General features: G+C 47.8%; 1 protein-coding gene across 1 annotated transcript in view; it reads left to right on the forward strand.

The window, feature by feature from the left end:
- LOC144685320 (papilin-like) overlaps positions 1-17,196 on the forward strand; it is a 260,238-nt gene that overhangs the window by 101,148 nt on the left and 141,894 nt on the right. Inside the window, exons 6-9 of the mRNA XM_078549730.1 lie at positions 3,729-3,810; positions 4,062-4,229; positions 12,689-12,862; positions 13,240-13,276. Coding sequence (XP_078405856.1) covers positions 3,729-3,810; positions 4,062-4,229; positions 12,689-12,862; positions 13,240-13,276 — 461 coding nt within the window. The remainder of the gene's footprint in view (positions 1-3,728; positions 3,811-4,061; positions 4,230-12,688; positions 12,863-13,239; positions 13,277-17,196) is intronic.

Consider the following 17,196-nt stretch of genomic DNA (forward strand, 5'->3'; position numbering starts at 1 on the left):
GTTTACAGGGCAAAAGTTCAACATTTAGAGATAACACAAAACTTGGAAGTTTTAGCAACTTTGAGGAGGATAATGATGGACTTCAGGAAGATATAATCAGGCTGGTGAAATGGGTGGACAAGTGATGGTGAAGTGCAAAGTGATTCATTTTACTAGGAAGGATGAGGAGGGATAACATTAAACAAAGGACACAATTCTAAATGTGGTGCAGGAACAGAGGCTGAAGGTGCATGGGCAGGTTGAGAAAGTGGTTTAAAAGGTACCAGGGGTCCTGGGCTTTATATATAGAGTCATAGAGTACAAAGCAAGTTAATGATGATGAATCTTTATAAAAATCTGGTTCAGCTGGAATATTGGGCAGAATTTAACAGAGACTCTTGCAGCGACATGTTGGCAGGGGTGGGCCGGGAGAAATAGGCGGGATGCCCCAAGCCTGACTCTCGGAGAAGTGTCCCTCCCGCATTTAGTGAGGGGCTGGAGGGGATAGAATGGAGATAGAATGTCAATTAGGCATGTTAAAGATCCACTTAGACCAACTATCACTGAGCCACTGCGCCTTAATGGTGCTCAGAGATTTAGCTGGCCTCAGATGGGGTCTCCCGTGCTCTCAGAGCTGCTCAGCAAACAGGTTTGCCAGCGGCCTACCAGGGGGTCCCATACTCACAGGCACTCAGTGCCTGATTGAGGAACCCAGCATCAGGCAGTCAGGGGCTGCTGAAGCCAATCCCTGCCCTTGCATCCTACTCCCCTTCCTGAGACCCCCACCCCACCCTCACTTAATCTCTCTCCAGGCCTCCAGTGACGATCCCTGGTGAAGGCCTTTCTGAATTACCGGCAGCAGCCACTACTACTCCCAGTGGCACTGCTGGTACAGGAGAGATGCTGGCCTGATTGGATGGCAAATTTTGGGGGCTGGATCCTGATTGAGTGGGAGCCCGATGCAGTCTAGGTAAATGTCAGTTCTCTAACCATGTCACCTTAACTAAATTCTGCCAATTGTGTCCAATTATGAACACCGGATTTTAGGAAGGATATGAATGCTTTAGAGAAGGTGCAGAAAAGATTAACTAGAATGGTTCCAGGGATGAAGGACTTCAGTTACATTGATAGATTGAAGAAACGAAGGTTGTTCTCCATAAAAAAGGAAGGTTGAGAGGAGATTTGATAGAGGTATTCAAAATCATGAGGGGTGTAGACAGGATAGATAGAGACTGTTCCCATTGGTAGAAGGATTGAGAACCAGAGAACACTGATTCAAGGCGATTGGCAAAAGAAGCAATGGAGACATGAGGAAATCTTTTTAATGCAGTGAGTGGTTAGGGTCTGTAATTGCTCTGCGGTGATGTGGTGGAGGCAGATTCAAGTATGGCTTTCAAAAGGAAATTGGATTAGCACCTTCAGAGGAGTGAATTATTCTTGCAGAGAGCTGCCAGAGCCCTGATGGGCTGAATGACCAACAGTAACCACTTTATGGGCAGAATTTTCTACCTGCCGGGCGGGCGGGCCCGACCCAATCTCTGGCGGGCGGGGAGACGACCCTGCCGGAGAAGCGGCATTTTACATCGGCGGGCCAATTAAGGCCCGCCCAGCGTGACGTCTGGCGGGAAGTGCTATGCGCTTCCTGTGTGGGCAGGGGAGGGGATTCCCCAAAAGTGAGAGTGCGTTCTTTTGCTGACACTTTTAAAACCTTTATAAATTAGAGAAAAAAAATCCTTAACATGTCCCCCTCATGTGACAATGTCACATGAGTTGGGACATGTTCATAAATTACACTAAAACTTTTTTAAACCGTTTAAATCCCTACATGAAACCTCATCCCGCCGGTGGATGAGGTTTCATGTTTTTTCAGAAGCCCGCCAGGGCTCCTGGCCTGCCCACCAACCTTAAGGTTGGACGGGCAGGTACACTAAGTACTTTAATTGATCTGTCAATGGCCTCAATTGGCCATTGACAGGTTAGCGGGCCCGCAGCTGATCTTACTGCGGGCCCGTCTTTGTGAAAATTTAAGTGGGGCGGGATGACGTCGGGGGTTCCCCCCAATGTCATCCCGCGTCATTTTACGTGTCGGCGAGTGGGCCCCGCCCCCTGCTCGCTGACGGCAAAATTCTGCCCTATGATTCCATGATTCATTATAATAGGTGACAAAAACTAAAACCATTTGCATTAAGGAAATGGTAGCTTCATGGATACAGTTTTGCGCTCTTCTCCTCCAGTTCTCTGCCCAAAGGTAGCTCCGACCCACAGCACCACGATCTCCAGCACAGGCAGCTCCTGAATCCACACAGCTGGAAGGGGAATCAAACTCCATACAGTTAGCACCAATCTGATCCACACTGGCTGCCCAAGAATTCTGAGTTGCTGCGGCAACATGCACTTTTACATGAATATTATAATCCAGAGAGTGATGGTTGGGGCTCCAATGTTCTTTCCATGGCTGACCAGGAATCTCTCCCACTCTTACCACCTGTCACTAGCGTGTGTTGGATGGATTTACAGGTTGATACTCAACCTGTTTGGCGGCATTATGAACACATCTGCCTGGGTCATCATGTCCTGGAGTAGGACTTGAACTCAGATTTGGTGTCAGAGGCCAAGCAACACAAGATCTCCTCTACAATATTGAACAAAGAACAAAGAGCAAAGAAAAGTACAGCGCAGGAACAGGCCCTTCGGCCCTCCAAGCCTGCCCCGATCATATTGCCCATCAACTAAAACATTTTGCATTTCCGGGGTCCGTATCCCTCTATTCCCATCCTATTCATGTATTTGTCAAGCTGCCTCTTAAACACCTCTATCGTACCTGCTTCCACCACCTCCTCTGGCAGCGAATTCCAGACACTCACTACCCTCTGTGTAAAAAACTTGCCCCACATATCTCCTCTATAGTTTTCTCCTCTCACCTTAAATCTATATCCCCTAGTAATTGGTTAAGGGACAGGAAGCAAATAGTGCTGGTGAATGGCTGTGCGTTTGGACTGGAAGGAAGTAAACAGCGCTGGTCCCCAGGGGTTGGTGTTGGAAGCTCCGCTCTCTTTGATTATTATTAATGACCTGGACTTGGGTTTTCAGGGCAGCATTTCCATGTTTGCAATGGAATGAAGCTTGTAAATGAAATGAGGAGGGTCAGGAGCAGAGTTCAGGAGGACACAGGCAGACTGGTGAAATGGGCAGACACACTGGATGAAGTTTAACACGTGAACAATTGGTGATACATTTTGGAAGGAACAATGAAGAAAGGCAATATGAAGTAACACTCACAATTTTAAAGAGGGTGCAGGGACAGAGAGACCAGGGGCTGTATGTACACAAATATTCCCAGGTAGCAGAACAAGGTGAGAATTTTGTTTAAAAAGCATATGGGAGCGGTTTGGTTTATCACTAGAGGAATGAAGAACAGAAACAGGAATAGTGCAGTGAGGTGAACTGAGTGAGGTGTCCCAGGAACCAATGCTGTGAAAAGCAGTTTAACTGAACAGATCACATGGTTAGTTTGTGTTTGAATTTGTTTGTCTCAGACGTTTCCTTAATCCAATTGTCTGAAAGAAATTCTAATAACATTTCTATGAAGTTTGTCGGTGCTCTGATTACAGCTGCTTTTGAACACCAGGTTGTATATTATGCAACTGAATCCAGAAGCACTATGAGCTTAGACTAAACAAAACTTTCTTCACATTTACGGTGCCCATATGATTACTGATATGTTTTCTCCACCCCTCTCTCTGTATAAGGATCGTGCACGGAGAACACTCGGAGCAGAAGATGAGGAAGGGTCTGCCTTTGGGTTCCTCATGAACACAACTCGCAGTGCAGGTGGGGACAGTATGGGATACAGTACTGAGTACAGCAATGGGTACAACACTGGCGGTATTACTGAGAGCAGAATGGAATACAGTACTCAGTGAAATATTTTATACAGCACTGTGAGAGTAACTGTGTGAGGATCACTTCTGATCCCTGGCTTACTGGAGTCTGAGTGGTTGGGGTCCTAACTGACCAGTTATGTTTTTGGAGGTTTTATGTAACCATCGATAAATTAATCTTGTCTCTATCTTTTTCTACAGAATCCTGCAAACTGATCCCTGATGCTGGTCCCTGCTTTGGTCGTGTATCCAGATTCTACTACAACCACACCTCGATGACCTGTCAGAAGCTTAATTATGGAGGTTGTCTTGGAAACAGGAACAATTTTAAAACGGAGCGGGAATGTTTGCAGACCTGCAGAACTGTAGGTGAGGTAACAAACTAAAGCAGTGAGTGTTCATTCCCTCATTCCTACATTGTGCGTACATTACTCTATTCCTACATCGTGTGTACATTCCTGTGTCTCTGAGTCTGTGTACATTCCTCTGTTCCTGCAGCGAGTGTACATTCCTGTGCCTCTGCAGAGTGTGTGCATTCCTGTATTCCTGCAGTGAGTGTACAATCCTGTGTTCCTGCAGTGTGTGTACATTCCTGTGTCCCTGCAGTATGCGTACATTCCTGTATTCCTACAGTGAGTGTACATTCCTGTGTCCCTGCAGTGTGTGTGCATTTCTGTGTTCCTGCAGTGTGTGTACATTTCTGTGTTCCTGCAGTGAGTGCACATTCTTGGGTTCCTGCAGTGAGTGTATATCCCTGTGTTTCTGCAGTAAGTGCACATTCCTGTGTTCCTGCAGTGAGTGTACATTCGTGTTTCTGCAGTATGTACATTCCTGTGTTCCTGCAGTGAGTGCACATTCCTGTGTTCCTGCAGTGAGTGTACATTCCTGTGTTCTTGTGTGAGTGCACATTCCTGTGTTTCTGCAGTGAGTGTACATTCCTGTGTTCCTGCAGTGAGTGTATATTCCTGTGTTTCTGCAGTGAGTGCACATTCCTGTGTCCCTGCAGTGAGTGCACATTCCTGTGTCCCTGCAGTGAGTGTACATTCCTGTGTTCCTGCAGTGAGTGTATATTCCTGTGTTTCTGCAGCGAGTGCACATTCCTGTGTCCCTGCAGTGAGTGCACATTCCTGTGTCCCTGCAGTGAGTGCACATTCCTGTGTTCCTACGGTGAATGCACATTCCTGTGTTTTTGCAGTGAGTGTATATTCCTGTGTTTCTGCAGTGAGTGCATATTCCTGTGTTTCTTCAGCGAGTGTATATTCCTGTGTTCCTCCAGTGAGTGTACATTCCTGTGTTCCTGCAGTGAGTGCACATTCCTGTGTCCCTGCAGTGAGTGCACATTCCTGTGTCCCTGCAGTGAGTGCACATTCCTGTGTTCCTGCAGTGAGTGTACATTCCTGTGTTCTTGCAGTGAATGTACATTCCTGTGTTCCTCCAGTGAGTGTACATTCCTGTGCTCCTGCAGTGAGTGTACATTCCTGTGTTCCTGCAGTGAGTGTACATTCCTGTGTTTCTGCTGTGAGTGCACATTCCTGTGTTTCTTCAGTAATTTTACATTCCTGTGTTCTTGCAGTGAGTGTACATTCCTGTGTTCCTGCAGTGAGTGTATATTCCTGTGCTCCTGCAGTGAGTGTATATTCCTGTGTTCCTCCAGTGAGTGTACATTCCTGTGTTCCTGCAGTGAGTGTACATTCCTGTGATTCTTCAGTGAGTGTACATTCCTGTGTTCCTGCAGTGAGTGTCCATTCCTGTGTTCCTGCAGCGAGTATACATTCCTGTGTTTCTACAGTCGGTGTACATTCCTGTGTTCCTACGGTGAGTGTACATTCCTGTGTTCCTGCAGTGAGTGTACATTCCTGTGTTCCTGCAGTGAGTGTACATTCCTGTGTTCCTGCAGCGAGTGTACATTCCTGTGTTTCTTCAGCGAGTGTACATTCCTGTGTTCCTACGGTGAGTGTATATTCCTGTGTTCCTGCAGTGAGTGTACATTCCTGTGTTCCTGCAGCGAGTGTACATTCCTGTGTTTCTTCAGCGAGTGTACATTCCTGTGTTTCTACAGTCGGTGTACATTCCTGTGTTCCTGCAGCGAGTGTACATTCCTGTGTTTCTTCAGCGAGTGTACATTCCTGTGTTTCTACAGTCGGTGTACATTCCTGTGTTCCTACGGTGAGTGTACATTCCTGTGTTCCTGCAGTGAGTGTACATTCCTGTGTTCCTGCAGTGAGTGTACATTCCTGTGTTCCTGCAGCGAGTGTACATTCCTGTGTTTCTTCAGCGAGTGTACATTCCTGTGTTCCTACGGTGAGTGTACATTCCTGTGTTCCTGCAGTGAGTGTACATTCCTGTGTTCCTGCAGCGAGTGTACATTCCTGTGTTTCTTCAGCGAGTGTACATTCCTGTGTTTCTACAGTCGGTGTACATTCCTGTGTTCCTGCAGCGAGTGTACATTCCTGTGTTTCTTCAGCGAGTGTACATTCCTGTGTTTCTACAGTCGGTGTACATTCATGCCTCCAGACAGTGAGTCATGGATCAATTACCGCACAGAAGATAGTCATTCAGCTCACCAGTTTCATGCTGGCTTACTGTAGAGCAATCCAATGAGTCCCATTGCCCTGTTTGATCCCTGTAAGCCTGTGAGTTTATTTCACTCAAGTACCTGTTCAATTTCCTTTTGAAATCATCCATCATCTTCACTTGCAGCAGCCTCACAGATAACGAACTTCAGCTCATTACCACTTGCTGCATAACACAGCTCTCCCTCACATCCCTCTACGTCTCTTCCCCAGGACCATTCATCTTTGTTTACCTGATTGAAACCTGTGATAATTTTGTCCGCCTAATCATAGCATCCTCTCCTTTGAATCAGAAGGTTGTGGGTTCGTGGCTCCCGGAAACCAAGAACTTTGAATGTGCTCGAAAGAGTTACAATCTGTGACTGTTGATAACTCGAAAGAGTTATATCAAATCTCCCCTCAATCTCCTTTGTCTCAAGGAGAACAACCCCAGCTTCTCCAGTCTAACTCTGTGACTAAAATCCCTCATCCCTGGAACATTCTGCTAAATCTTCTCTGCACCATCTCAAGGGCCTCACATCTTTCTTCAAGTGTGGTGACCAGAATTGGATGCAATACTCTATTCCATATACTTTGTTAACTGCCACCTTTGAAGATCCATGCACATCAGCCCCCAGGTCCCCCTGTTCCTGCACACTGTTTGGAACTGTGCCATGAAGTCAACATTGTCTCTCCCGATCCTTTCTGTCTAAGTGCATCACCTCACACTCACGTATTCAATCCTCCACTTTTCTGCTACCCTATCTATATCCCATTGCAGTTGAGTGATATCATCCTCACCATCAGCCACATTTCCAAGTTTAGTATCATTGGCAAATTATGAAATTTTACTCTGTATTCCAAAATCCAAGTCATTTATATATGTCAAAAAAGTTGTGGTCCTACACTTCTCTTCAGCTCTGAAGAAGGGTCATACGGACTCGAAACGTTAACTCTGTTTCTTTCGCCACAGATGCTGCTAGATCTGCTGAGTTCTTCCAGCATTTTCTGTTTTTGTTTAAGATTCTGAAAGGCTTTGACAAGGTAGACACTGAGCGGTTGTTTCCCTGGCTGGGGAATCTAGAACACTGTCTCAGGATAAGGGGCTGTCACATTTGCCACTCTCCCATATCCAGGGAAGTTTGGAAGATTATGGAAAGCCCTTCCACTATCTCCACCCCCAGTTCCTTAGCAAACTGGGATGCAAACCATCCGTACCAGTTAACTTATCCATTCTAAGCATAACCATCTTTTCCTATCAATCTTTCTTTTCAATTTTTCACTCCATCCATTGCCACTACCATCTCTGCTTCTACCAATATTTCGTCAGCATCCTCTTCCTTAGTAAACGTTGAGACAAAGTACTCATTATGCATTCAAACCTTACCCTGTGTCTCCAAGCATGGCTCACCCTCCTTGTCCCTAATAGGGCCCACTCCATCTCTTACTGTCTGTTTACTATTTACATGCTGCTAGAGTTTTTTGGTTCCATTTACTGCCATTCTATTCTCTTTATTATTTCTTGGTCAGTCTTATTTCCCTCTTCACTTCCCTTTTCACATTATTGTATTTGGCCTGGCTCTCACTAGAAGAATTCATCTGACATCCCTCATACATCACACACAGCGGAGAGACATTGACATAGTGGTAACATCACATGGTGGCATGGGTTCAAATCCCACCATGGCAGCTGAATGTCAGTTCAATTCATTCATAAATCTGCAATATGAAGTTAGTCTCAGTAACTGAGATGGTGGCCATTAAACTAGTCTCGGTTGTTGTAAAAACCCATCTGGTTGACTAATGTCCTTTAGGGGAGGAAATCTGCCATCCTTTCCCGATCTGGTCTACATGTGACTCCAGACCCACAACAATGTGATTCATTTTTAAATGCCCTCTGCAATGGCCTAGCCCAGCTCAATTGTCCCAAATCACTACAGAAAATTTCAAAACAGAGTCACACCATTACCTTCCCTAGGGCAATAAGGGATGGGCAACCAATGCTGGCCTCGCCAGTGACACCCACGCCCTACGAAAAAAAATATACACCCTTTTTTCATGTTTCATCATATTCTTTATCTCCATCACAGGTGTGTACCTATCAATCAAGGGGCACAAGCTGTGTGTATATCAATCGGGGCACAGCAATCTGTGTGTATATTGATTGGGGCACATCAATCTGTGTGTATATCGATTGAGGCACACCAATCTGCGTGTATATCGGCCCAGGCACACCAATCTGTGTGTATATTGACCGGGGCACACCAATCCGTGTGTATATTGACCGGGGCACACCAATCTGTGTGTATATCGATCGGGGCAGAGAAATCTGTGTGTATATCGACCTAGGCACACCAATCTGTGTGTACATCGACCCAGGCACACTAATCTGTGTGTATATCGACCCAGGCACACCAATCTGTGTGTATATCGATCGGGGCACAGAAATCTGTGTGTATATCGACCCAGGCACACCAATCTGTGTGTATATCGACCCAGGCACACCAATCTGCGTGTATATCGATTGGGGCACAGAAATCTGTGTGTATATCGACCCAGGCACATCAATGTGTGTGTATATCGACCCAGGCACATCAATCTGTGTGTATCGACCCAGGCACACCAATCTGTGTGTATATCGGCCCAGGCACATCAATCTGTGTGTATATCGACCCAGGCACACCAATCTGTATGTATATCGATTGGGGCACAGAAATCTGTGTGTATATCGACCCAGGCACATCAATCTGTGTGTATATCGACCCAGGCACATCAATCTGTGTGTATAGCGACCCAGGCACACCAATCTGTGTGTATATTGACCGGGGCACACCAATCTGTGTATATATCGATTGGGGCACAGAAATCTGTGTGTATATCGACCCAGGCACATCAATCTGTGTGTATATCGACCAAGGCACATCAATCTGTGTGTACATCGACCCAGGCACATCAATCTGTGTGTATATCGACCCAGGCACACCAATCTGTGTGTATATTGACCGGGGCACACCAATCTGTGTAAATATCGACCGGGGCACAGAAATCTGTGTGTATATCGATCGGGGCACACCAATCTGTGCGTATATCGATTGGGGCACACCGATCTGTGTGTATATCAATCGGGGCACACCAATCTGTGTGTATATCAATCGGGGCACACAAATCTGTGTGTATATCGATCGGGGCACAGAAATCTGTGTGTATATCGATCGGGGCACAGCAATCTGTGTGTATATTGACCCAGGCACACCAATCTGTGTGTATATCGATCGGGGCACACCAATCTGTGTGTATATCGACCCAGGCACACCAATCTGTTTGTATATCGACCCAGGCACACCAATCTGTGTGTATATTGACCGGGGCGCAGAAATCTGTGTGTATATCGACCCAGGCACACCAATCTGTGTGTATATCGACCGGGGCACACCAATCTGTGTGTATATCGATCGGGGCACACCAATCTGTGTGTATATCGACCCAGGCACGCCAATCTGTGTGTATATTGACCAGGGCACAGGAATCTGTGTGTATATCAATCGGGGCACACCAATCTGTGTGTATATCGATCGGGGCACACCAATCTGTGTGTATATCGACCCAGGCACACCAATCTGTGTGTATATTGACCAGGGCACAGAAATCTGTGTGTATATCAATCGGGGCACACCAATCTGTCTGTATATTGACCGGGGCACACCAATCTGTGTGTATATTGACCGGGGCACAGAAATCTGTGTGTATATCAATCGGGGCACACCAATCTGTGTGTATATCGATCGGGGCACACCAATCTGTGTGTATGTCGATCGGGGCACACCAATCTGTGTGTATATCGATCGGGGCACACCAATCTGTGTGTATATCGATCGGGGCACACCAATCTGCGTGTATATCGATCGGGGCACACCAATCTGTGTGTATATCGATCGGGGCACACCAAACTGTGTGTATATCGATTGGGGGGACAGCAATCTGTGTGTTTTTCAATCGGGGCACAGAAATCTGTGTGTATATCGATCGGGGGGACAGCAATCTGTGTGTATATCGATCGGGGCACACCAATCTGTGTGTATATCGATCGGGGCACACCAATCTGTGTGTATATCGATCGGGGGGACAGCAATCTGTGTGTATATTGGCTGGAGTGCACTAGTCTGTGTTTATTCTCAATTGGGTTACACCAATTCATGAATATCTCTACCAGGGCACAGTCTGTATCTGGTTCGCTATACAGTAAGTCCTCACTATGTGCATTCCTGAAAATCGCCACTTTAAGTGAATCAACTTGATGTGAATCATGGTTTCCCATAGGAATCAAAAGCTGGAGTTAGATTCCACTGGATGTTTCTTGCCCAGAAAAAAACAACGTACAATCTTTAAAACTGTACCAAATGTGTGCAGGATTCTGCATTCCTCACTGAAATAATTAGCAAAATATCATAAATCACTAAATATAAAAGAAAAGCTGTAAAAATTCAAATTAGATAACACTCAACAGTCTCTCACTCTCTCTTATTAAAATAGAAAATGCTGGAAAAACTCAGCAGGTCTGGCAGCATCTGTAGAGATAGAAACAGAGTTAACATTTTGAGTCTTCAACTCTGGAGAAGAGTCATACAGACTCGAAACGTTAACTCTGTTTCTCTCTCCACAGATACTGCCAGACCCGCTGAGTTTTTCCAGCACTTTCTGTTTTTACTTCAGATTTCCAGCATCTGCAGTGTTCTGCTTTTATCTCTTTTTAGGCAGTCGCCTGGGTGACTTGTTGCCACTCCAGCTCAACGGGTTGGGGAGATGTTTTACCCCTTCAGAGATGCTTTGAGGCAATCCCTAAAGTGTTTCAATGGAGTTGGCTTCGAGTGATTTGTGTCTTGTTTTTTGTTTCAATGATGCACACAGGCCATCGACATTGTCGCTGAGCTAACTTTGTTGGTAACACATTTTGCTAACATGAACACATATCGGCAGTATCTGGACTGTATCAAAACAGGATCCAACCTGTGCTACCTGACCTTCAACCCCCAGGTCAGGTGACCCCCTATTGTGTACAGAGTACCGTATAGTATCTACACTACCACAGTCAGCTATCACCATGACAATTTGGAGCCTCAATGTTGGGCATGTTGGCTTGGGGGAAGACCCAGCTGTTGCACCGTAGGACGTAGCCCAAGCACTCGAGTAATATGGACTGCTCGCTCTCCTGCCTCAAGACTTCCTAAAACATCCAATTTCACGGCTAGGCTGATGGCTTCTCTTGCTTTCTTTACAGCAGTAGGCACACTACCACCGCCTACTGGCCGTTACTCACTCATGTTTAAAAATGATTTTAATTTCCTTTCCTAAAACCCACAACAAAACTCCAAATTTAAATTAAATTAAAATCTTCCAAATTTTTGTTTGAATAAAACAACTTTATAAGTGATTTAAAAGTCTCATCCAAAACCCTGGCTTTGGATGCCTCTGTTTCTTAAATACATCATCAATGTTGCCTTGAATACAGGACCAGGCTACAGAACAATGCCACAAGACGCGATGACACGCGAAACAGGAGAACATGTTATGGCAGAGATCAGCACTAATAACAAGGAAACAGGACATTAAACAAATACCACTTTATAGCGAATCCACCTAAATCGGGGCATCTTAAAACAAAGACTTATTGTATATCAACCAGGGTACACCAATCTGTGCACCCTCAGTCAGGGCACACCAATCTGTGAACACCCTTGGGTGGGGTGCACCTCTGAGCAGATGCATTACAACTCAATGGACAGAGTGACTGCTCCAAACAAATGGGGGAAAAAAGCTACACAACACAAATGGGTGGGGGCAGGTTAAAAATTTCCTCCAATTTCTGCCCTGTTGCTCCTCATGGACATTGTCGTGCTTTTCTAATGATGTAAAGGCACCAATCACTCATAAGGGGGATTGGGTAAACACACTGTGCATTCATTTCTCTAGACTAGGCACACGGGAATATATTTACAAAGGTATAAAACTGGAAGACACATCAGCAGCAGAGGTGTGTGTGTGTGTGTGCACTCAAAAGCAAAAGTGAAACTAAAACTAGATTGCATGACATACTTCCTTTCTAGTGATGTCATGCTGCAACCCCTTGGAGGCTATTACAACAACCTTGTGCTCAGTTAATCTTTATGTCTATGTCTTGACAGTGAATATGTCAGCGTGCCATTCCACCATGGAAGCTTCACTCTGTTTAACTAGTCTTCGTGACTCAATTTCCAACATGTCTCTGTTCCTCTGTTGCAGCTGCCTGTAGATTGCCTATAGAAGCTGGCCCATGCAAAGCGATTATTAATCTCTGGGCATTTGACTCGGTAATTGGTAAATGTGCTGCCTTCCAGTACAGTGGGTGTCAAGGAAATGGCAACAAGTTCTATACCCAGAAGGAATGTGAGGAGTACTGTGATGTTGTCCCGGAAGGTACTGCATATGTTCCTTTGACTGTCTGTCCCAGCTGAACCCTGATATATTTCTACTGGGAGTAACTCCATCTCCTGATCACTTCCATTTCACAAGCTTGGACATGGTAGAACTCACAGCGACCAATCAAAGTTCTGCTGGTGGCTGAAGTAGGATAGTCAGAGCACACGTGTCCAAGGGAAGAAATCGAGACAGAAATAAGAAGCTTCTTACCTTAGACGGGATGGGGGCTAAATATTGTGAAAAGGACAGAGTATCCCTGAGGGCTAGAGAGAAGGAGAGTACAGAGAGAAACTGCTGTATGCTTCATGTATTGTTACACTGTGGCACTAACCTGTAACGGACCGTGTGATAACTGTTCCTATTCTCTTTTCCAGGAGAGGATGGGCTTCTGGCTGTTCCAAAGGAAGTGTAGCCGGAAATAAAAGAAGAAAAAATTGAGAGCAATGTCCATCATTTCCATAATAGACATTAAAGTGATGATTTAACACGATCCATTAGACACATCAAATGGTCCTGAACCTAAAGGAAGAAGGGAGGAAGTTTACACAAATTCAGGCTCAATATTGTGATGATGATTTCAAATATATTGATCAATAAAACTGCATAATCAAATAAATCATTTGTCTCCAGAATGTGGATTGTTAAATGTGCAATGTTCTGTTTTACACAAGGAATTCCCAAATCCTTTGACAATTTTTTTGTTTGTCGATGGGATGTGGGCATCACTGGCAAGGACAGCATTTATTGCACACCCTCACTCCCCATTCCACACAGACTCTCAGTCTCATTCCCCTCCCCCCACAGACACACTCTCTCACTCCCTACCACCCCACAGACACACACTTTCATTCCCCACTCCCACAGACACACTCTCTCACTCCCTCGCCCATAGACACACTCTCTCAGTACTCACCACCCCACAGACACGCTCTTTCATTCCCCACTCCCACACATTCTCTCACTCCCCATCCCCCACAGACACACTCTCTCATTCCCCTCCCCCCACAGACACACACTCTCACTCCCCACCACACCACAGACACACTCTTTCATTCCCCACTCCCCACAGACACACTCTCTCACTCCCCACCACCCCACAGACACACTATTTCATTCCCCACTTCCACAGACACACTCTCTCACTCCCTCGCCCATAGACACACTCTCTCACTCCCCACCACCCCACAGACACACTCTTTCATTCCCCACTCCCCACAGACACACTCTCTCACTCCCTCGCCCATAGACACACACTCTCATTCCCCTCCCCCCACAGACACACTCTCTCACTCCCCATCCCCCACAGACACACACTCTCATTCCTCACCCCCACACAGACACACATTCTCATCCCCCACCCCCCCACAGATGCACTCTCTCATACCCCCCACATTCACAGACACACACTTTCATTCCCCCGTCCACACTCTCTCACTCCCCCAACACACTCACATAGGACTAGGCCATTCGGCCCTTTGAGCCTGCTTCGCCATTCATTATGATCATGGCTGACCATCCAACTAAATAGCCTGCTCCCGCTTTCTCTCCATACCCTTTGATCCCTTTTACCCCAAGAGTTATATCTAACTCCTTCTTGAAAACAATGTTTTGGTCTCAACTACTTTCTGTGGTAACGAATTCCACAGGCTCACCACTCTCTGGGTGAAGAAATTTCTCCTCATCTCAGTTCTAAATGGTCTACTCCATATCCTCAGACTGAGACCCCTGGTTCTGGACTCCACCACCATCAGGAACCGCACACTGACAGACGCACTCATTCCTCACAGCACACTCACAGACACTCTCATTCCCCCCCCCACACTCACAGACACTCTCATTCCCCCCCCACACTCACAGACACACACTCTCATTCCCCCCCCCCCAACTCACAGACACTCTCATTCCCCCCCCACACTCACAGACACTCTCATTCCCCCCCCACACTCTCAGACACTCTCATTCCCCCCCCACACTCACACTCTCATTCCCCCCCCACACTCACACTCTCATTCCCCCCCCCACACTCACACTCTCATTCCCCCCCCACACTCACAGACACTCTCATTCCCCCCCCACACTCACACTCTCATTCCCCCCCCACACTCACTCTCATTCCCCCCCCACACTCACAGACACTCTCATTCCCCCCCCACACTCACACTCTCATTCCCCCCCACACTCATACTCTCATTCCCCCCCCAACACTCACACTCTCATTCCCCCCCCACACTCACACTCTCATTCCACCCCCACACTCACAGACACTCTCATTCCCCCCCCACACTCACACTCTCATTCCCCCCCCACACTCACACTCTCATTCCCCCCCCACACTCACAGACACATTCTCTCATTCCCCCCCACACTCACAGACACACTCTCTCATTCCCCACCCCACACTCACAGACACACTCTCTCATTCCCCCCCCACACTCACAGACACACTCTCTCATTCCCCCCCCCACACACTCACAGACACACACTCTCATTCTCCCCCCCCCACACTCACAGACACACTCTCTCATTCTCCCCCCCCCACACACTCTCAGACACACTCTCTCATTCCCCCCCCCAACACTCACAGACACACTCTCTCATTCCCCCCCCCCACACACAGATACACTCTCTCATCCCCACCCCCCCCACACTCACAGACACACTCTCTCATTCCCCCCCCCCACACACTCACAGACACACTCTCTCATTCCCCCCCCCACTCACAGACACACTCTCTCATTCCCCCCCCCACACTCACAGACACACTCTCTCATTCCCCGCCCCACACTCACAGACACACTCATCCCCCCCCCCACACTCACAGACACACTCTCTCATTCCCCCCCCCACACTCACAGACACACTCTCTCATTCCCCACCCCCACACACTCACAGACACACTCTCTCATTCCACCCCCCCACACACTCACAGACACACACTCTCATTCCCCCCCCCCACACTCTCAGACACACTCTCTCATCCCCCCCCCCACACTCACAGACACACTCTCTCATTCCCCCCCCCACACTCACAGACACACTCTCTCATTCCCCCCCACACTCACAGACACACTCTCTCATTCCCCCCCCCCACACTCACAGACACACTCTCTCATTCCCCCCCCCCACACTCTCAGACACATTCTCTCATTCCCCCAACCACACTCACAGACACACTCTCTCATTCCCCCCCCACACTCACAGACACACTCTCTCATTCCCCCCCCCACACTCACAGACACACTCTCTCATTCCCCCCCCACACTCACAGACACTCTCATTCCCCCCCCCCACACTCACAGACACACTCTCTCATTCCCCCCCCCCCACACTCACAGACACACTCTCTCATTCCCCCCCCACATTCACAGACACTCTCATTCCCACCCCCCACACTCACAGACACACTCTCTCATTCCGCCCCCCAGACTCACAGACACACTCATTCCCCCCCCCCACTCACAGACACACTCTCTCATTCCGCCCCCCAAGACTCACAGACACACTCTCTCATTCCCCCCCCCACACCACACTCACAGACACTCTCTCATTCCACCCCCCCACACTCACAGACACACTCTCTCATTCCCCCCCCCACACTCACAGACACACTCTCTCTTTCCCCCCCCCCCACTCACAGACACACTCTCTCATTCCCCCCCCCCCACACTCACAGACACACTCTCTCATTCCCCCCCCACACTCACAGACACACTCTCTCATTCCCCCCCCCCACACTCACAGACACACTCTCTCATTCCGCACCCCCCCACACTCACAGACACACTCTCTCATTCCCCACCCCCCACACTCACAGACACACTCTCTCATTCCCCCCGCCCGCACTCACAGACACACTCTCTCATTCCCCCCCCACACTCACAGACACACTCTCTCATTCCCACCCCCCCGCTACTCACAGACACACTCTCTCATTCCCCCCCCCCACACTCACAGACACACTCTCTCATTCCCCCAGCACCCAAACACTCACAGACACACTCTCTCATTCCCCCCCCCCACACTCACAGACACACTCTCTCATTCTCTCCCCCCCCCACTCACAGACACACTCTCTCATTCCCCCCCCCCACACACTCACAGACACACTCTCTCATTCCCCCCCCCCACTCACAGACACACTCTCTCATTCCCCCACACTCACAGAAACACTCTCTCATTCCCCCCCCACATTCACAGACACACTCTCTCATTCCCCCCCCACACTCACAGACACACTCTCTCATTCACCCCCCCACACTCACAGACACACTCTCTCATTCCCCCCCCACACTCACAGACACACTCGCTCATTCCCCCCCCCCCGCCCACAC

This window comes from Cetorhinus maximus, chromosome 10, assembly GCF_964194155.1.
Source record: "Cetorhinus maximus chromosome 10, sCetMax3.hap1.1, whole genome shotgun sequence".
Lineage (NCBI taxonomy): Eukaryota > Metazoa > Chordata > Chondrichthyes > Lamniformes > Cetorhinidae > Cetorhinus > Cetorhinus maximus.